The sequence below is a fragment of the Chlamydotis macqueenii genome, chromosome W (genome assembly GCF_036417535.1).
Source record: "Chlamydotis macqueenii isolate bChlMac1 chromosome W, bChlMac1.mat, whole genome shotgun sequence".
In the NCBI taxonomy this organism is placed as follows: domain Eukaryota; kingdom Metazoa; phylum Chordata; class Aves; order Otidiformes; family Otididae; genus Chlamydotis; species Chlamydotis macqueenii.
Genome location: NC_141592.1, coordinates 40,004,560 through 40,027,282, shown reverse-complemented (window position 1 = coordinate 40,027,282; position 22,723 = coordinate 40,004,560). Strand labels below are relative to the sequence as shown.

Here is a 22,723-nt window from a genome sequence, read left to right as displayed (position 1 = left end):
GCTCTGAGCAACCTGATCTGGTTGGAGATGTCCCTGCTCCTTGCAGGGAGGTTGGACTAGGTGACCTTCAAAGGTCCCTTCCAACCCTAACAATTCTATGATTCTAAACTTACATAAATACATTAAAGTAAGGCAATGCCATTCTCATGGCTGCAGATATGGATACTGCATTCAAAATATTATAATGAAGACAACATGTCTACAAATAGGGAAATAAAACAGATAACAGGAGTTTGAAACATCCAGTGCTGCCTCTGCTTCTGCATTCACACAAATTAAGAAACAGTAGAAAGATAGGCCAGAAAAGAAACGTTTATGAGATAGACATATTCAAGACTTCCTAGAATACTCACAAATCCTAATGATTCAGATTGCTATTTTTCCTATTTCTTGTTTCCAAGCTGTCCCATTGTATAAAGTGAGTAACAGTAGTCTAGATGAAACCACCACAGCAAGAATGCACAACTATTTTAAAGTGCCACATACTACCAGTAGTAACAAGCATCCCACCAGCAACTGAAGAGTCATTTCAGAAAGTCTATTTCAAAAGCATTTTCTTTTTAATCACTTGGATGATAGAATAACACTTCTGTAAAATGTATAGGACAGACCAAAATCAGAAGCAAGAACATTAAGCACATGCCTGTGTCAGTTCTTCTAGCACAAAATACTATAATTAATTTTAAACTCCTGATTAAGGCAATCTTAATCCAACAACAGCTCTGACAATGCGTGCAGGCACATACTACTTTCCATGAATTCAGATGCTCAAGAAAAAAAAAAAACCCTACTGGAGGTAAGAGCTTGACAACCAAGGTCCAACTATTTAAATCATGACAGCAAGACTTTCTAGATATCATCTGTTATCACCCCTTCACATATTCATAGATATTTGTATTTTTACTATGACTGAGGTTATGACATTTAGACTCATAATGAGACTATCTGTTCAAAAGAACAGCAAAGAACATACCTTTGTTGATGATGACGGAGTAGGAAAATTAAGCCAGGCTGGAGCAAAGTCATGCTGCGCCATTTAGGCCCAGTCTCTCCTAATCAATGAAACAAGGCTTCAGCATCTCATGGCAAGACCCTGTAATTAAAAAACACCCCACAAAAAAAAAAAAAAAAAAAAAAAAAAAAAAAAAAAAGACACCCCACAAAAAAAAAAAAAACACAAACCAAAAAAGACACCCCACACCCACAAGAAATGAGTACTTTTCAGATGCTTATATTACAAGAGAATTACACTTGTGGTGCTTTGATCATTATTTCCCTTCTGTTTTCTGCTATTAGATTCTAAAAACAGATCTGTGAGAGAATATAAACTAGGTAATAAAAGCACAGATGAGATGAGCCAAATTGTCACACTAATCATATCACAGGTACCATAAAAATAAAACTGTAATGTTCACTCCTTTATTTCCTCTTATAAATGGGATGAAGCATCTTGTGGAATGTCTGATCAGAAAGCTGTGGAAAATCAGCTTGTTGAAATATTTTCCAGTACTATCTAGAACGGATTGCAGAAGCTATTTCACTAGCTTCCTAGAAGCAGCTGATTTTTCAAATTAGTCCCTAAAAGTTAATCTTAGAGGCCTAATATAACTTTAATATAAGTTCCTTAATAAAAGACTAAATGCTCAAGACCACTACAAACCCCATATTTTCCTCTAGATTTAATGGAAACAGTGTTTACATGTCCAGAACTACTGTCAAAATCCAGTAAAATTATCTAGTTTGAAAATGTGCAAGAGAAGGTAATGGCTTAAGATAAAACCGAAGGGTACTTTTTCTACCCCATGCTCTCTCCACAGGTGGGAAATCATCATCTCTCAATAAGAGAATGCAAGATAATGCAAACTCAAAACACAAGATGCTTACTCATACCATTTGTCCTAAATTAGGGACTCCTGCCACCACAACTATGTCAGTCACAGATTTCACCCTCCTTCACTCCTGAACAATTTCACCAAATAGGTAGACTGGCAATAACGTGGCAGTCGTTTCTAACCACTAGTGAAGCTTGAGAGAACATTATAGGCTAAGTATATTGCAGAATCCTAGCAAGCATCCATTAGTCCAGCTCATATCTCTGCGTAGCACATTAAAAAAAATGGGAATACAGTACAGGCACATACCAGACTCATACAGACAGGGTAACTGTAGAGTCACTGATAACACAGTGGAACAACAGTAACTTCCTTCACAAATGTCTCCAACCTGGCCTTGAACATATCATCAAGAAAACAAAGGATAGTGAGGTCTGGAATAAACTGGCTACAGAAATATTAATTTATCACTCGTGCTCCATTATGAAGATGATACTTCATCCAGAATTTCTTCTAGCTTCACTTCCATTCATCAGATCTTTCTAGCATCAGAAATCCTCTCTCTACTCGTCTACTCACACAACACTAAAAATAGCTAAAAAGCATCTCTGGAATTGTGTAATACTCTTCAGGAGTTTAAAAAGTTACTCTCATGAGAATTTCTCTCAAGAAAATCTCTGCACTGGCTGCATAAGTGGATGTGAGAAGTCAGGAGGGGAATGAACTGAGATATTTCAGGGACAAGTGAGCAGAGGAAGCAGTTGTAGTCAAAGCATTCTGAATTTCAGTTCCATGTTTTGTTCTCTATAAACAGGTCTAATAAGAAAAAAAATGAGCCTGATTATTAAAGCATAGATTCCTGAAAGGTCTGTGGCATAAAAAGTAATATACACTCACATTTAACTGCTATGATTTTTTGAGACTATTTTCATTTTTGTTTTAAATGGTTTAAGTAGCTCTAACTAGAGGAAACACATTTAGTATCATATATTTAACTATAACAATTTTGTGACTCCTAAGAATCAAGCGTAAAAACATGTAATCCTACCTTTTATTTTCCCACATCCACATGCATTACAGATTATGGGAGGAATGTCTCAACAACACAACTCTTCAATTTATCACAGCCAGGGTTATGAACTTTAAGCATCATCTGGTAACGAAACATTGCTACCTTGTAACATCCTTTTGAAGGCATACTGTCTACTTATCTCAATAGTCTGTAGTCCTGTCAACAGTATTAACAAACGCAAAGTCTCCCTCATTGTTTTCACCTTCACATAATTTTACACGAGAAAATTATTATTTTGATGGCTTACTAATTATAAATCTGGAAAGTATCTTCTGAAAAATTAAAATATAACATCCACAGTGTTCTGAAAGACTGAAAATCAACTCTTACCTCCTTAGAAAATAAAAAAAGAATATCAGCTTCTCCCCATAGGAAAGATGCTCTGGTCCCTTAATCAACTTCGTGGCCCTTTGCTGGACTCACTCCACTAAGTCCATATCTGTCTTGTACCACAGAGCCTATAACTGGACACAGCACTCAACACATGGCCTCATCATTGCTAAGTAGAAAAGTATGAACTTCCCTCGACCTGCTGGCAACACTCTTCCTAATGTAGCCCAGGACGCTGTTGTCCTTTGTTGTGAGGATGCACTGCTGGCTCATGGTCAGCTTGTCCAACAGGATCCCCAGGTTCTTCTCTACGTAGCTGCTTACCAGGAGGTAAGCAGTTGTGGCCCATGGAGGGCCCGTGCTGGGGCAGCCTGTTCCAGAAGGACCATGGCCTGTAGAAAAGGACCAACACTGAAGCAGTTCACAAAGGACTGTAGCCTGTGGGAGGGACCCCATGCTGGAGCAGGGGAGGAATGTGAGGAATTCTTCCCCTGACGAGGAAGGAGTGGCTGAAAACAATGTGTGATGAACTGACAGTAACCCCCATTCCCCAATTCCCCCTGTGCCACTCAGGAGGGGGAAGGAGGTAGAGATAATTTGAAATTATGTTAAACCCAGGAAGAAGGAGGGGGGGTAGGGGAGAAAGTTGGGGTTTTTTTCCTCTCTCATGATCCTGCTTTGGTTTTATCAATAATAAATTGAAATAGTTTTCCCCAAGTCAAGTCTGTTTTGCCCATAATGGTAACTTGGGTGATCTCTCCCTGTCCTTATCTCAAACCTCAAGCTTTTTGTTATATTATTTCTCCCCCATCCCCTAGGAGGGCGGGGAGAGCAAGTAAGAAACCATGTAGCTTGGTCCCAAGCAGGGCTAAACTACGACAGTCACTGAAGACAGCGTCAAAAGCCTTACTGAAGTCAAGATAAACAACATCCATTGCTCCCCCCATCTACCAAGCTAGTCACCTCATTGTAGAGGACTACTAGCTTAGTTAAGCATGATATCCCCTTCATAAAGCCATGCTGACTGTTCCCACTCACCTTCTTGTCCTTCATGTGTTTGAAAATGGTTTCCAGGATTAGTTGCTCTACCACCTTTCCACAGACTGAGGTGAGGCTAACCAAGCTGTAGTTCCCTGGATCTTCCTCCTTACCCTTCTTAATGATAGGATTGACATTTGCTCTCTTCTAGTACTCAAGAGCCTCTCCCAATCACCATGACCTCTCAAAGGTAATCAAGAATGGCCTTGCAATGACATCAGCCATCTCCCTCTGCACTGAATGAGTGTATTCTGTCAAGCCCCATGGACTAATGTATATCTCTTAAGTGTTCTCTAACCTGATCCTCTTCCACCGATGGTGGAGAAAAAAGCACAGCAGAACTTTAAAATGACAAGGACATGAGATCAGAGACTGTCCCCACCCAATCTTAAGGGCATGTCGTTTAATTTGTCTAACCAGTACTTGCTGACAGAGGAAAGACAATCCTATTGGTATTGAACAGATCCAACTTCAGGAAGGTCTCTTCATTGTACAAAATAAAAATATTTCCCTTAGCCCAGAAAGCTGTCTTCAATATTTAAGATAGATTTGATTACTGTTGGGAAGACACATTTGGTAACACTATTTGTCTGAACTACCTACACTTAGTTGTCTAACAAAATTTTAAAATAATGCTGAAAATTAGAAAGAGACCCCTATCAGCTGAAATAATCTCACCAGAAACTAGAGACAAGGAAAAATAATTCCCCATTTTCAGCTTCTATACTTCTTACACTAGATAGGTAGGAACACTTGAAGCTTGTGAGTGGAGTAGTAAAGTTATTAACGGGGGGGGGGGGGGGGGGGGGGGGGGTGTGGAAGGAGTAAGCTTCAAGACATGAATTCCCAAAGTCAGAAAGGAGATACAAATTCAAATTTCTTGATGCTCCCTGAAGATCAGTTTAGAACTTCAGTCTACTGATTTGCATAGAGAAATCCATGAGCAGAATAAACGTTAAAAGCACATAGATATATGCACATACATAGTTTTAAGAAAATCTAAAATTAACATGTACTCATATCTAAGTGGTACATACCTGTCATAGTTCAGCCCCACTCAGGGCCAAGCTACACAGTCTCTCGCTCACTCCCCCCCACTCTCCAGTGGGATAGGGAAGAGAACTAGTAAAGAAAAGGTGGCAAAACTCCTGGGTTGAGATGAAACAAAAAATAAATTTAAGAGAAATAACAGAAGAAAACAAAACAGAGATGGAAAACAATTACAGTACAATAGCTCACAGCAAAATCCTGATACCCAGTTTCTCCCAAGTAGGAGCAGGAGAACCATCCTTCAGTGCCCTCCTCACGTATATACTGAGCATGATGTCACATGGGATGGAACAGCCCTTGGGCCAATTTGGGGAAACTATCCCAGCTGTTGGCTAATTAGTCAACTATCCCAGCTGTGTCCCCCAGCCACAGGGGCCACCAGCTCCAGTTCCCCTCCCAGCTCAGGTGAAGGTTAACTCTATCCTAGCCAGAACCAGGACAATACCCTACAATCTTTTACCTAATACCTCACAGATTATTATTAGCATAAGTACAGCACATCACAAACTGCATGTAGAACCTTAACTCTACCCCTCAGCTACATGCTTGTTTTATAACACACCCTCACCTGGTCATCATAAATTTTTAGTATAAAATTTATAAATGGGGTTAAAAGGTTGTAAGCCATCAGAATTAAAATAGAATATTAGTGTTGTTATGACAGTGGAAAAATAAAAGGTTATATATTACTCAGTATCTCAAGACTGTTGCTACTGCTTTGCTTCCTCGGTAATGAGCTACAAGTGTATCACATCCTTATTAAATCAGGAAGACAAACCAAGTGCATATGAATTTCAGAGGGGCCCAATAAGCAAGTCTGTATGACATCTTAGAAAAGAGCAGCCATCTACAAGAAGCGAAGTGAGACACACAATTTTCTATGAGGGAGTTAAAACTGAATGTTTGCTATCAGAGATATGCCAAATACCAACTGTACTACATTTCACAACAACAAAAAGAGAAAGTTATTTGCCGAAGTCTTTTTTTTCTTCTCTCCTGAAGAAGCATCATCAGCAGGCAAAGTTCTCACTAAAACAGAGCAACTCTGGAATAACGGAGCTACAGAATAAACTAACCCTTCAGTTCTCCCACCTTGGGCCAGATTCAAATGTTTACTTCATCTATTTAGCATCAGCCATAGAGCTACAAATTTTTGCTCTGAATTAAGCAAAGAAACTATATGCTCAAATCCTAACCATCAGACTACACAGACTCTCCATAAACAGAAGCATTAAGGATTTTTCTCAACCAAGTAGTCCATTAAAATAACCTACTCCATCAAAAGTTTTTTTCCTTCCGTCACAAAAAACATTTTCTTTTAAACAAAATTTCTTGCAATAAAATATCCTTCCCTGTTATCTCTAGTCAAGAGTAGCGCTAATTTGAAGTAAAGTTGGCAAATGTAATCTTTAAATAATACTTTTGTTTAAATCCTATACATCTAAATTTTTATTCCCCTTCAAAAGCACAACTTATTAGAGATCTTCCTTACTCTGTTATTCATTTAATTTGAACAAAGCAAAACAAGCTAATTTCAAGTTGTTCTTTTGCTATTCAAAATTTGTATGTTAATAAAAGAATATTCAAACCTTAACAAAAGCTTTACAGAGTTTTTGAAAATGGAAACATTTCTACTGATTGCAAATTGCTGCAAAAGCTTAACAACTACTTGAACTAAATATTATTTGTTTCCCTTATTTTCTCTCCATGTAAATGCACAGCCACAACAAAAGAATAAGCTTCAGTCTTTACAACCAAACTTTTAACACTTTGAAAGGAAAATGTGTGTGTTGTCCTCCCACTACATTTCAACATAGAAGTAGGTTCACAGGCATATGACAATTTACAAACAAGGTTAAGTTTGGATATGGTAATTCTCTCAAGTTCTTTGGTTCTCTAAAATTTCTTGTCAAAGATTCACACTTCAAATAAAAGGAAAGGGAGTTGAACCTTTGAAGGTCTTCTCTCCCACTGGTTTAATAGACATTAAAAAGTTCTGAAAAATTCAGCTGAAGCCTCTTCTTTCTCAACTGTGCTACTACAGAGCAAGTAAAATTGCCAGTTTTAGTCTCACTGTCCCCACCATCCAATACAGAACTGTTCTGATGAGTATTTTAACAGTGGACAATGAGAAAGAATAAAAGAAAAATATCCATTCGTTTTTTAAATTTACCTTCTTGCCTCATCTTAAGAGGGAGAGAGCGAGACATGCATGAGAGATCATTAAGGTTTCCTGCAGAACACTGAGGACAGGACGAAATCCTCTGTCAAATTTGAACACCTACAAAAGTCTTATGACATGTCAGGATATGAGAAGTGTATGGAATCAAACTGCAACATGCAATTTTTAACCATAAAAAAGCCAACACATTCTCTAGTACAGACACAGCCCTAAAACCTAACTTTACAGTGACTTAGCAAAAACAAACAAAAATACCCAAGAAAAACCTACCTTCATTTCTACTTAGGGCTCAAGTTCCTTATGTGAGGATGAATCGACTAAAGTGCACTCACTACCTTTGTTTTGTATAAGGATCTAGAGTGTCGGCAGACTTGGTGGGACACTGGTGTTCTAAAAATCCCAACCACTGCTCCTTAATGTATGGTCCCATTTCTGTATATAGATATGGTTCACAAGCAACAGGGTTTACATCACTTCTGTGAATCAAATATTGTCACAAAAATCAAAACATCTTTTAGGAAAAAAATGAGAGAAAGAAGGAAAAATGTTTTTGGATAAAAGTGGTGATCTCATTAACACTAACATCACCACCTAGTTCAGCATACATTATGTAACAAAATCACCGGGAATGCTTTTGCACTTTGGAGTCTTCACAAGGATCTCAAGAAAAAGCAGTTGAAAAAGGTGGCAGTTTTAAAATATCCTGAGCACATAAAGCAGAAAAACAAGTCTATATAATTACAGCTGTTTCCTAGACTATGTTCACCCAAAATATGAAAGTAGATGATTGTGGAAGAATTGATAGCACCACATAGGGCATTATCATCAGTCACTGTGTAATACTACTGCTCAAAACCACACAGTAACAAAAAAAAACAACACACCACAACACACACAACAAAACACCACCACCACACAATAAAACAGAAAGCATGCCAAATCTCATTCAAGTTCATTTATAATAAGGTCTGCAAATAGTTCTCCTTGCAGGACAGAATTTACTCCTACTACTAAAAAAGAAGAACTAAAGAGCAACTCCCCCCGAAGTTATTAATGAACTATCATTGTCAAACTGTTTTATCCATACATTTTAAAACAGAAGAATCTCACTAGAATGGAAGAAAAAAAAAAGAGCTTAAAGTACATTAACTTGTGAAGTACTAAGCAAGCTAAATATCTAAACAATTTCGCTATATAATTTCACAGATTTAATTCCACTTAAGCTTTGCTGCAAGTTTAAACTCTGCTTACTGTTAAAAGCTTCCACCAGCAGTTTTTTCACACAGCAGAGCAGCCTACACCATTCAAGACAATTTCTCAATACAAATGTACCCATTTTAGGATTCTACCAGAATAAATGCATCAGTAAGAGAGCCACGCTGCTGACAGTTATTCCAGTACAAAAGCTACGTTTACATCAAGGCTTAAATTATAAGTGCTCTGAGGCAAGGACCTTATCTTCATAGTTGTCTGCAAACCACTTAACAGACTGTCAGTATTATACAAATAAAAACCTAAAGAAGGAATTGAAGTAAAGTAGCATGCTAGACATTTTCTCCTCAATGGTCCTCACTCAAGTATGAATTTTGCTTAGGGTACAAGGGCATAGCTATAAAACATGCCTGAATCTGTGTCAAATTGATATGCATACAAATAACTGCACTTCCCAAGTGCAAACACGATGAAAAGAAAAAAAAAAGAATTATCCTACCAGCAATCAGAAAGATGTAAAGGTGTTAATTTAATAAAGCTAAAAAGTAAACTCTTCAAAACATCTAGAAGAGAGAGTCCAGATAAAGATGTCACCCAAAATAGTAAGTGGATGGAATGCAGTTCCTTGATTTCAGTGAGAACCTCTTGTCAAGAGGTAATTGTCTCATGACACTGAAAGTTAATAGCTTGAAAAAAGACAGACATCACTTTTCCTATTATTTAAGAAGCAAGTACTTGTATTACTATGTTTATGGCCATATAATAGACAAAATCTAATTAAATAACCATTCACAGCTGAATTCTTCCCATTTACCAAGTGTTTTCAAGCAAACTAAAAGAACGAGGAAGACAATTCTATTCTGTTAGTTTGGTTCCTTTACACATGCCTCAGTTCATTCAGTCAATCCCAGTCACACCAAGACTTGATGTAGAAGAGCCCCAAGCCACAGCCACAAGAGATTACAGAAACAGACTCCTATTCATGTTCCACAGTTTCCATGTTTTCAAATGTCGTAGTTCAGCCCCGATTGGGAGCAGACTATGCAGTCTCTCTCTCACTTCCCCCACCCTCCAAGAGAATAGGGAGAGAGATGATATAAGGAAAAACGGCTCGAGGTTTCAGATAAGGACGGGAAGAGATCCTTAAAGTTACCGTTACGGGCAAAACATACTCGACTTGGGGAAAACTATTCATTTATTACTAAAACTAGCAGGAGAATGAGACAGAGAACAAGATAACCTCCCCCCACCCCTCCCTCTTCCCAGGCTTAACATTATCTCTACCACCTTCCCCCCACCGAGCAGCACAGGGGGGAAGAGGGAATGGGGGTTGCAGTCAGTTCATCACACCTTGTTTCACACCACTGGGGGAAGAACTCCTCACATTCTTCCCCTGCTCCAGCGTGGGGTCCCTCCCACGGGCCACAGTCCTTCATGAAACTGCTCTGACATGGGTCATCTCTTCCACAAGGTGCAGTCCCTCCAGAACGGCTGCCCCAACAGGCCCTCCACAGGCCACAGCCTCCCTCAGGCATCCACCTGCCCCGAAGTGGGGTCCTCCACAGGCTGCAGGTGGATCTCTGCTCCTCTGTGGACCTCCATGGGCTGCAGGGGGACAACCTGCTCCACAATGGTCACCACCACAGACTGCAGGGGAATCTTGGCCAGGAGCCACATTACTCCTCCCTCTCCTTCTGCACTTACCTTGGTGTCTGCAGCCATTCCTCTCACAAGAAAAAAATTCTTCACAACAGGCTGGCAGATGCCTCTCAGAATCTTTTTACATCTCATTTACATCTTATCTCCTCTCCACTTCTTGCAGCCAGACCGGGCCAAGTCGGCTGCCCAGTGGGAGGCCAGAGAGTGAGGCCTGCAAGGCCCATGAGGCTCACACCTCCCCCTCTCTGCCCCTGCTCAGCTGCTTCACATCTTCTCTAACTTTTTTTTTTTTTTTCCCCTGTTTTCCCCTTCTTAAATACGTTATTGCAGAGGCATTATCAGGGAACATTCTGCTACCAATTGGCTCGGCCTTGGCCAGCAGCAGGTCCACCCTAGACCTGGCTGAGTCCACTGAACAAATGGGAGCAACTTCTAGCAGTTTCCTACAGAAGCTACCACCTTAGGCCCCTCCTCACTAAACAAAACCAGAACATCAAAATAGTAAAACTGAAATAGGAGTTAAAATAACAAAACAACAAAGCCATTCAAAGAAAGCAAAGTACTGAAGCTAGATCAACTTTTAGATACTGACAAGGCAACACACAGAAGAGAACTACTTCAGCAAATATAAGAATTTAAAATACTTATTTAGGTGCAAGTCTTTCATTTATGGTCAAAATAACAAGTTACAGGGGGAAAAAAAACCCAACACAGCACAAAACATTGTAATAATCTTTAGACAGTTTCACATGCTTAAAATTGCTTTTCTACGAGGCTTTAACACAAGTCATCTTCCCAAATATCTTTGTAGTGCCCTTAGAGAAAACCTTTTTTTTTTTTTCTCCTCATTACCTCACTATTACTAATACTTCAGTATTTCAGAAGCTCTGAAAAATTTTGGAAAAGGTTGTGACTAAGGTAAGTGTGTCACCTTTAGCAGACACTCAGTTTACAGTCTACCCAATAACACTAATTATTTAAAACTTTATGAATAATCAAGGTGGGGTAGGGGGGAGAGAACTTAGTAAAATTACCACTGACTTTTGAATTAAGTTGTTCTGTCCATCTTAATTTTCTTTGATGCAGTAGTAATTCAGCTGAAAGCAAACCTACAAAAAATATATTACAAATATATTAATTTCAATGTTTAAGCTATATCTATCTTCAGAAACATTTAACCACTATGGGGGGAAGAGGGCAGCGATACATCTAACAATAACACGTACAATTAGTTAGTTCACCCCTATATTTTGTTTTGAATCCTTCCAAAAAGGTAGGTGGGGTTTGTTATGGTATACTTTCAAACTAGTTCGACTCATTCATTCCTCTTACAGAATAGGAAGTTACTCTGAACTCAATCTTAAAATATCAACACATTAAAAAGCCAGTTTGCATAGGCAGTACATTAATTTTGGTAATAAATATCTGGCTTCCATAATTGACAAAGAACAGTGGAAGGAAATAAAAAAAGCAATGCTACGTTATCAGTACCTTCATGCTGCAAAAATGTCTAATGCAAATGGAAAGATTGACATACGCAAACCATCCAGCAGACTTGTTCAATAAGTATAACAGCTCTTTGTTGAGATTACAATATTAACATGAAGATGTTACCTACAGATTCAGTCTAGATGTACATATTTTTCAATCTCCCAGAAAAATCACACCCATACTTACACATTTCTTAGTAATATATGTATTCTTCAAATTGTTAAAAATATTCCACTATTAAAAATGGCAAATAAAAATTAGATTCTGCACACTCATGTCAACGTTCTCCAAAAAAAAAAAAAAGTTTAACCATTCTACTGATAAAATGTTTATTCAAGTGTAAGTTGATTATGAATACTACAACACTTACCTAATCCAAGAGAACTGCACAAGGTATTAGTACTGCATGATTTCTATTTTTTCCGTTTGTTTTCCTTGAGATAATATCCCGAGTTCTTAGCAATACTACACATTCATAGCTGTTTGACATAGATTTGACCTCACAGAAATCAGCTATTCATCCTTCTTGCTTACAGATTCCACAAGGCTATTTCCAAAATTTGCTAAGTCTCTGCCTTAAGAAGCTTCCCCCCCCACCAATAGCTTCTTCTCTTGTCTATTCCACGTACATTTCACAGTCAACTACAGGTGAAATAAATACACTTTTTACACCACAAACTGTGAAACCAAAAATCCAAATTGAACATCTGAACTGAGGAACATTCCTAGCTTCAGGTAATAGAGACATTTGTAAACAACAGCTATCTGGATACCATCACATTGCTTATTGGCAACAACATTTTTCAACAAAAATATTAAATAAGAGAAAAAATATAAACAAATTTATATTAGATACTTCATTTAGAAAATAGGTCTCATTGCAAAGTGACAAAAGGCTATATCAAAAAACCTAAAAAAAAAAAAATCAAATAAGAGTTAAAATATCTGCCATGAAACTCTTCAACGTCTACACAGTGACTCAGACTGCATTTAACCTGGAGCCAGTCAACAAAACTGGTTATACCTATGACTTTGACAGAATGTTGCTTTAAATTAAAAAAAAGTAATTAAAAGCAAAACAGCACTTTATCTTGGCACCCAAAGTATCCAGAACTTGATAAATTTAACCGTGTATCCATGCCACGTGGACAAAAGCATCCGTGAGTGAGGTGCTCTGCACTGCTAGAAAGAAAAAAACTCATGACTTCAAACTTCCAATTCACTTCTCAGATGCCTAATGATCGTTTCAGAAGCTTTTTCAGAAGGAAGCACTTGGACAAATAAACTCAGATCAGTGTCTGTTATTTCTCCCTTTTCACAAGAAGCAACTGGTTCAGGACGGGCTCCCTCTGTTTTCCTCTCTACTAGCTGAAGCAAAAGGCTCCAAATATCCAGGACTCTTTTTGTAACCCAAATTGCCTATGAGAAAAAGAACCAGATCAGTTTTCCCTTCTGAAATCTGAATTAGCATTAGACAAATACATAAATCTGAATCTTAAAAAGCCAACACATATGCAATCAGGCAGCCAAACCCGAGTACAGAAGCCTCAGTTAAACATTCACTCACATCCTGAAGAAAGCAGCAGGCATATTTATCAGAGAATGCAGCCTATCAGTCGAAACGTTTTCCTGTCTCTAATTTCCGAGAATAAAAGACAACCGGAAAGAGGCATTTCTCATTTTATTGGGAAAGATAAATAGATCTGCAGGAGGCACCTGAAGAGGAAGGCGCTGACCTGGACCAGGGACACCAAGCTTAAGTACAGAACAAACCCAGAGGAGCGGCAGGAGCCGCCTGAGAAACGTGTGTGTCTCCCCCCCTCCCCCCGCGGCGGCCCTGGGGAAAGCCTCGCCGCTTCGGGGCCGCCTGCCTGTGAAGCGCGCGGGCAGATCCCCAGGCTCCCCGGCCCTTTGTTGCGGCGCCGCGACAGGCCCCGGGAACGGCTCCGCCGGCCCGCGGTGGGCACTCGCTCCGACTTCCAGGAAAGCCGCGGCCCGCGTTCAGGCACTGACCTGCCGCGCCACCCCCGCACAGCAGCAGCAGTCACTGCCACGCCAAGGGAAGCTCCTCCGGCCCTCCCCAAGGGCGGGCCTCAACCTACGGCAGGGGAAGAAACGGGACGACCCAGCCGCCCCCGCCAAGACACCCCTACCGAAGGTTGCTCCCTCCCACCCTCCAAGAACCGCGTGAGCCCCAGACGCGAGAACGAGACGCGCGCACCCATCCCCACTCCCAGTTCGCCTCACTCCCAAAATGGCGCCGCTCCGAGCCACAATCCTCTGCGTGCCCAAGCCTCGCAAGATCAGCCCCACGACGCCGCAGGCGCCCGGGGTGGAGCTTCCCAGCAGCCACCGAGGATGCTGGCAGAAGCCCCCCTGCCGTGACGCCACGAGAACAATCCCGAACGTTCCGCGCGGAGCGGCGGAGGAATCCTCAACGCGCGCCCCGCCCTGCTCTGCCCGTGGGAGTCCCCCAGCGCCGCCGTAATTAACCGTTCACAGCTCTACAGTGTCACTCTTGCCGGCACCAATAGCTGCTCGGGAGAGCAGCCAGAGAAGGCAGGCAGTCGTGAGACGAGAGCTCTGGCTTGGCGGTACGAGCCGCTGCGGTCCGGGCTGAGCGCTGAAACTGGTCACCAAAACTGAGACGCGAGCCCGAGGGCACAGTCATACGAACCAGCCTGGCCGGGCGCCGTAAGGCCCTAGCTGGCCGCTGGAAGGCCTGTGCGCGGCATACGGCCAGCTGCCGGCCTACCCTGCGGGCGTGGGTGGGAGAGGCCGATGAGGACGACCCTGGTTCCACCGGCCTCCAGAGCAACCTGGTCGGTGGCAGGGAGAGCCCCACTGCCCCGTGAGCGAGGCGTGTGAGCAGTGGGAATACAACAGACCTGCAGGCAGAGCAGAGACCAAAGCTCATCTTCATTTCAGCAATACTGAGTAGAGCTTGCAAATAAATGCAATAGAATTAAGTCACGGTGCCAGGCGGGGCCTGAAGCAAGTAAAAGAGTCTATAACCACCATTTAAACAAGCAAAAAAAAAAAAAATAGCATCTTCACTGAATTGATAGAAATAGTTCAACTTACAAACTTAAAAGTGGAAATATGTTTAATGTATGTGCAGTATTCAATATGTGCCTATTTGAGAGAAACATGATGGATTTTTACAGCCTGGGAACTAAATGTCTGAATTAACATTTTGCAATTTTGAAATCACATTTCCATTGCAAGTCAAATTATTTTGCAGTTAATTATGTGAAAAATTAAATGTACAAAATTATGTTTAAATATCATTAGAAAGGGTACTGACAAATGTTTTTAGAGTCTGCATTTAATTATGTATCTTCTTCCATTGGCAGTTTCCTCTATGAGATTTAAATTATTGTAGGAACTGAAATTATGTGTTTTTACAAAAAAGTCTGAGTCCTGAAAAATAGTATTTTAATGTATTTTGCCGATATATATATACTCTTAAAATAACCCATTTGATAAAATTACTAGAAAGCAAAAATTAACAACTGAGAAAATTAGAAAGTAGAAAAATACATGAGAGTTTAATCTTTTAAAAAACTGATAAAATGTCGGAAAGTGCTATAGTCTCATTTGCCTTCAGCTCAATTTTGATTAGTCAACTCCATCTCCAATTTCTAATAACAATGGCATTTTTTTTTGTGCCTATCATAATCTTGACTGTATTGCAATCTCCTTTCTCTACCTCATCCTTGAAATTATTTGGCCTTTTATTTACTTTGACTTGTGCTGCAAAAATTAGGCTTTCCAGGTAGGGTGATAGAGCATATACCCTGTGGCATTCAGTTATTTTCACAGTCTGTTGCCAAGCCTGAAACCACAAACAAGAAAAGCAGGGCAGTGCTCTGCCACCTGGCCCGACTGTGAACCATGCTGCCAGCCATGGAGCCAAGTTTGATGTGTCTATGGTCACTACCAAAACTGTCTACGCTCTCAAGTTTCTTTATTAAAATCTTTTTCAAAATAGTAATTTATAAGCAACATTGATGAATTTAACTCATATCAGACATATGTTGCAGTAGTAGCTTTGAGCCCTGCTGCTCAGCCAGTTCTTCACTCAGTGCACCACGTACCTGCTCATCTCACAGTTGGACAACTTCTCCAGAAGGATGCTGTGAGGGACAGTATCAAAAGCCTTACTAAAATCCAGAAAAAAAACCACATCCACCACCTTCTCTTTATCCACTAGGCAGGTGACCTTATCATAGAAGGATATCAAACTGGTTAAACAGGACTTTCCCTTTGTGAACCCATGTTGACTGTGCCTGATGATTGCATTGTTCTTTAAATGCCTTTCAAGAGCACCCAGTATGATGATATATTGTGGGTATCAAGAGAGAGACACAATAAATAGCAGGAGATTATAAATTGATCCATATTAATCCTCCTAATAGGTTTCTGTTTGTGTTGCCTCATATATGTTGTGTTGTCCTATATTATTGAAATTAATTGGTCATTTTATCTCTCTCAAGATAATGACTGTTTCTAGCTGAAAAAATCAATGTCTTGGTGACACTAGTGAAAAGCCAGGATAAGAACTCAGAGGCCATTCTTTTGTTATACTAATTGGAAAGTAAAAAGACTATTAAGAATCAAGCTTTTAAAAGAAGTTTCTCCATTTCAAGTTTTTCACCCATGTTGTAACTGAAAATAGCCTGACTAGTAGCTTTTTCCCCTTTAACAGTAAAAGCATCCATCTCTAAGAAGGTATTTCAGAAACATTAGGTGGTATTAAACCAAGGATTATATGAAACTATTTTTAATGGTTTATCTCCATTAAGCAGTATTCATTTCATATAAGTTATCCAGCTAATGAATTTATGTTAAAAGGGTGCAACTGTTCTTCAAATATGTCTCAAATGAATGCTGTCTACAAGACATTTATTCTGTTGAAGGAAAGTCATGCTATACACCTTCTTTAAAATAATAAGCAAGTAAATCCTAAATATACTCAACTTCTGCCCTGTTCCATCCAGGAAAGTGAAATAACAGCAAGTGAATACCCACTGTTCTAAATTTCACAAAGAGATCTAAATAATGACTGTTAATCACAAGGAACAATTTAGATGAAAAGGAACAAGTTGAAGGAATTATGAACTGAACGTACGATACTAAATTACTATTTTTTCATAAGCTACTTATCTTTACCCTTTTCTCTATAAAATTAAATTATTGTATTTTCCCTAAAATGCACCTAGCTAACTTGTGAACTTAGAGCATTTTAATTTTGAAATAAGGAGACCAGATGATCGGCATGATGATAGGATCTTGTACATACTTAAATATGAGCAGATCTCATATTTTAATGCAGGTTCATTTCACAGCCAAATCTATTTGCAGTATCCCTTTTTCTTTAAAATCTCTATATTGACACCAAATTGACATTTTATTTCCCTCATTTTTTAACAACTAGATTAATTTCAAAACTTTTCACATCCAAGTAAAGTGAACAAACCCATTTTTGGAAGGATTTTCTGCAAGTTTTGTTTACAACTATTTATGATTATATACAAATGAAAATGTTTAATTTCATAAAAGAAACTCTACAAATTCCCCTAAATTAAAATATTTGTTATGCACACATTATACCATTTCTTATGTAATTACCAGTGATATCATTACATGCATGTGCTATATCTGTCTGTAAGTCTGGGTAAAACAAGCCCTTGCTGTAAATCTGCTGGCTGTTGGCAAGCTTCACAAAAAATAAGCTGCTTTGCCTATTACTAAAATTAATTTATTATTGCTACTATGAAAAATAAATCAGTTAAAACTTTTTCTCTATGTTCTTTAGGGTGAAATTAAACTTTTTTTAAACAAAAATAGCAGAATACTAAAAGTCTTGGGAAGAAGGTAAGGGAAACTATTCCCTTTGAAAATTTGGCATGAGAGGTAAGCAAGCAAGACTATTTTTAAAAGTCTAACTTTCTTACATTGTACAGAAGTACAGTTGGTACTGCAGAAATCTGTTACTTGGACTCATGAAAATTAAAGCACAGGGAGATAGATAAAACTAGGAGATTTAAAAACGTACTTTGCATGTCTATCCTTTACTGCAAATACGATCCTCAAAACCATGGTATCTGAACAAGCAATGTCATTAGCAGTAGTAAGTGATGTCAATAATATACAGATGGGGTTCCTTCCTTCTTCCCATCTCAAAGCTCAAAGAGTATAGATTTGCAGGAGATGGTGACTTGTATTTTTACAACATACTCTCTGCTTTTCAAGTAAATTAAATAGTGCTGGCACATGGTCATCCATAAAATCAAACTATTGGAATGGTCCCCACATGCTTTGTGCTCCCACCAGCCTGCTTCTTCAGTACTCTTCGGGAGTTATTGTGTTCAACGTACCATCTGCAACAGGCGGTCTCTGAAGGAAGCAGAGGTTTTGCTAGCAGAGATGTGTGCAGTTCTGTGCTTTTTGGTGGTTTTAATGTCTAGGAAACATCCCTGAGCATATTTAATTTACTAGTAGAGATACAGCCTAAGGGTCTAAGACCAGCTCCATTTCCTGAACAAACAGGCTTTACTTTTTGTTATTATGCCTACAGAAAAGGGCTATTTGAGGACATTAATTTAGAGCTTTGGGCAACAAGCTTGCTGGAGGAGTATGGACTGAAGTGAAAAAGTATCACAACATTTACGCCACTCAGATGCAAGACCAAGACTTCAAACATGGTTATGATATTCTCTGAACACCATACATCTGTTGGATGCATCCATGATAGCGTATACCTAAGAGTGCAGAATATAAAAGACTTAATTTTATCATTCTTTAAATGTAAAGGAGAAAAAATGCTACAGATGTCAAGAAATTTTCTTCTAGAGCTTCTGCGCTCCTTAACTTACAATTCCTCATCTATAAATGTTCAGTTTAATTGCATTATTGTTTTTGGTGTTTTTTTAAAGACTAGATTATTCTCTTTTAATTAATTTTATTTCTTTCCTTTTTTGATTGTTTTAAAATATTATTTCCTTTTTTTTTATCTGAGATTAGCTTGGATGATAAAATATATTCAAAATATACACGGACAGTGGGACTGAGTGCACCCTCAGCAAGTTTGCCGATGACACCAAGCTGTGTGGTGCCGTTGACACGCTGGAAGGGAGGGATGCCATCCAGAGGGACCTGGACAGGCTGGAGAGGTGGGCCCGTGCCAACCTCATGAAGTTCAACCAGGCCAAGTGCAAGGTCCTGCACCTGGGTCATGGCAATCCCAGGCACAAATACAGGCTGGATGGAGAAGGAATCGAGACCAGCCCTGAGGAGAAGGACTTGGGAGTGCTGGTGGACGAGAGGCTCAACATGAGCTGGCAATGTGCCCTTGCAGCCCAGAAAGCCAACCACATCCTGGGCTGCATCAAGAGGAGTGTGGCCAGCAGGTCGAGGGAGGTGATTCTGCCCCTCTACTCTGCCCTGGTGAGACCCCACCTGGAGTACTGTGTCCAGCTCTGGAGCCCCCAACATCAGAAGGACATGGACCAGTTGGAGAAGGTCCAGAGGAGGCCACAAAGATGATCAAAGGGCTGGAGCACCTCTCTTATGAGGCCAGGCTGAGAGAGTTGGGGCTGTTCAGCCTGGAGAAGAGAAGGTTCCAGGGAGACCTGATAGCGGTCTTCCAATACCTCAAGGGGGCCTACAGGAAAGATGGGGAGAGACTCCTCAGCAGGGCCTGTTGTGATAGGATGAGGGGTAATGGTTTTAAAAAAGAAGGAAGCAGATTCAGACTTGATATAAGGAATTTTTTTTTTACAATGAGGGTGGTAGAACAGTGGACCAGGTTGCCCAGAGAGGTGGTGGATGCCCCATCCCTGGAAACATTCAAGGCCAGGTTGGACGGGGCTCTGAGCAACCTGATCTGGTTGGAGATGTCCCTGCTCCTTGCAGGGGGGTTGGACTAGATGACCTTTAAAGGTCCCTTCTAACCCTAATGATTCTATGATTCTGTATGGACAAAAAATGTATCTTCCTCCATTACTTCAGAAGGAACAGTTTAGGCAGTTTTTTGTCCTATCTTCTTTATTCCAATGCAAGAGAAAAGGCACCTTGAAATACATTCTTGTATGCCCATGTCCTGGTTTCGGCAGGGATGGCGTTAATTTTCCTCTCAGTAGCTGGTGTGTTTTGGATTTTGTGTCTGAAGAATGTTGATAAAAACACACTGATGATAATGAGACCAAGGACACTGTCTGGCTTTCCGAGTCTCGTTAACGTGCAGATGCAGGAAGCTGGGAGAAAGACAGACAGAATAATTGACCCAAAGTGGCCAAAGAGAGTATTCCATGCCATAAACGTCATGCTCAGTATATAAGTGGGGGTTGGCCGGGAGGGTATCTGCCTTCCTGGCATCCATCCTTCTCTCTCGCTCGCTGGCATCATTCCCTCTCTCTTGCTGGCTCCCTTTTCGCTCCTTTGCTTGCTGCTCGGTTTTCGTTTCCGTGATCGCTGCTTGGGACGGGCTGTATCGGACATTGGGACATCGGGTGGTGAGAAAATCTACATTGTTCATTTTGTATATATTAATATCCTTATATTCTGTTATTATTGTAGTTTTCCTTTGTTATTTTAGTAAACTGTCTTCATCTCAACCGATGAGTTTTCCTTTCTTCCCAATTCTCTCCCCCATCCGGCTGAGGAGGAGGAGGGTGAGCAAGAAACTGTGTGGTGACTCGGGCTAAACCACAACAGCCCAGCAGCTATGGAAAACTGCATTTACATTGATGTAGCTGTTTGACTCACTGTATATATGCATATGGATATTTTGTTCATCCATCTCTAATTCAGAGTCCGTGTAAAATGGAAAGTGCAATCTCATGTTGCCCTTCTGCTCAGGGAAGCAAGGCAGAGAGCAGAAGCATACCCATGAAAGCACTGGGCTCCAGTGGAAGCTCCTGATGATGCAGTGCCATACTAGACTCCAGAAAAGCATGAGGTAGTTTGGTTTCCAAGCTACACTTTAAGAGCACATCATGCTCTCACCCCTGTTTCTGGAGAAAAATGCTAATTGAGAAAGAGGTGGTGCAATCACATCCTTGTTCCTTTTCATCCCCTTCAACCAAGCTTACCACAGTAGCTTCACCATCCTCACTTTTTATGTTGATCTGTACTCAGTGAAAAACACTGGGAGGTAAAACGTGTTGTAACAGCATAGAACATAATTGCACTATAGATATTGCTATCAAAATCCAGCCCCAACTCAGATACAGGATCACAGCAGCCCTTTTCAAATCTTCAGGATCCAGTTTTTCACTAACTGTTTTTTTGTAGGTATTGGAGTCTGCAAATATTTGTAAGTTTTTCTGTATAGCTGCAGTTTCCAAGTGCAAAACTGAATCTCAGGAAAAGACAAGAAAAGAAAATGCTTGGTTTTATCACCAGTATGCTTTAGAACCAGGTAAGTTTTACTTTTTTTTTTTCTTCTGTCTTGCACCCTGTCCACTACAACTCTGAGCACTGTAGTTTTTTCAGAATCCTTGCTGCAACTTATACGACAGCTCTGGAACACGCCTAATGACCTGCTGTGGTAGAGCTATGAGTTCATATTTTATCAAAATGGTCTGAATTATAACTAAAAAATTTCACTTTGATCTAAATCTGATAAAAGTTTTTAAGTGGCAAATTAACAGCAGAAGATTTATCTGTAAAATTGCACACAATTGAAAAACTTAATCACATTAAACAGTTGAAAGACTGAAGTAAACTACTTCAGAAGTTAGGAAATAGCTAATTGCATCTAAATTGGGGAGAATTCCTATTGAGAAAATGTATATAGTAGCAAATATGTACCTCCCTGAACTGGAGATTCTTCCTGCTGCACTTTCTGTACTATTATGTCAATTAGATGAACAGGTCTGTGTGTGTTACACATTCTGTGTTCATGGGAAGCTATTTTGCCTTACCAGAGCTGAGGCTTCAAGGGAACTGGGATGGGAACTGATTTTGCTCTATCTGGAGGGAACAAAACTGAAAAATGCTAAGGGGCATTAGTGGGTTATAATGGCATTCCAGATCAGTCAAAGGTGGAAAGTATTAAATATTCCTTAATGTTTGAGTACGTGCAGTGTGCTCTGACATAGCCTGTCTGTCGCTGATCATTTTTACCCGATAACTCCCTAATCTGTGTATACACCTTTGGAAAAAGACAAAGACAGATCCAGGATCAGAGAATGAGGTACTGCTGGAGCTGCTTATGACTGTGACAACTTTTCTAAAAAATGTTTTTCTGCAAAGTCTTGGGATTTTCATGTTGTGAACATCTTACCCCTAGATACATCAAGAGCAGGTACGTCTACATCTTAGGCTGCTGTGTAGTTTGGAGGTACACGAACAGTTTATATATTGGAAGTAGACTAGACTCAGCAGTGCAGCACATGATGCAAGTTAATTTACTCTGTTTCTCAGAGCAACAGGTCCCAGCAGAATAAATTAAACAGTATAGAGCTCCATTAATTAAGTACCTAAACTAGCTTGGGATCTCTGCACTGTCTGCAAACCCAATTTAGGATCCATCCAAAGAAACTGTTCACTTCAGGATATAGCCTTTAGCCTCCTAAATTTTCAGGATGAGACACAGTCTGGGGCACTATTGCAACTGAGTGTCACTGTGACACACATCACCCTTCCAGGAGCTCAATATTTGATACAGCAAGTATGGCAGATGCTATTTTGGCCAGAAGCAGAAACATGTAATTCCAAAGTTAAAAGCATGACTCTTTATAGCCTAGGATCAAGCTGAAAACATCCAGATTCCCACTTCCTGTGTACCAGGACCAAAAATACCGCTAAAAAAATTGAATAGATAATACTTTGTACATAAACCGCCTC

The 22,723-nt window shown here is 40.0% G+C and overlaps 1 protein-coding gene across 1 annotated transcript in view; it reads right to left on the bottom strand.

Moving 5' to 3' along the window:
- Nucleotides 1-1,036, bottom strand: part of LOC147596694 (vasculin-like) — a 34,482-nt gene extending 33,446 nt beyond the window's left edge. Inside the window, exon 1 of the mRNA XM_086769727.1 lies at nt 974-1,036. Coding sequence (XP_086625853.1) covers nt 974-1,036 — 63 coding nt within the window. The remainder of the gene's footprint in view (nt 1-973) is intronic.
- Nucleotides 1,037-22,723: the final 21,687 nt, after the last annotated feature.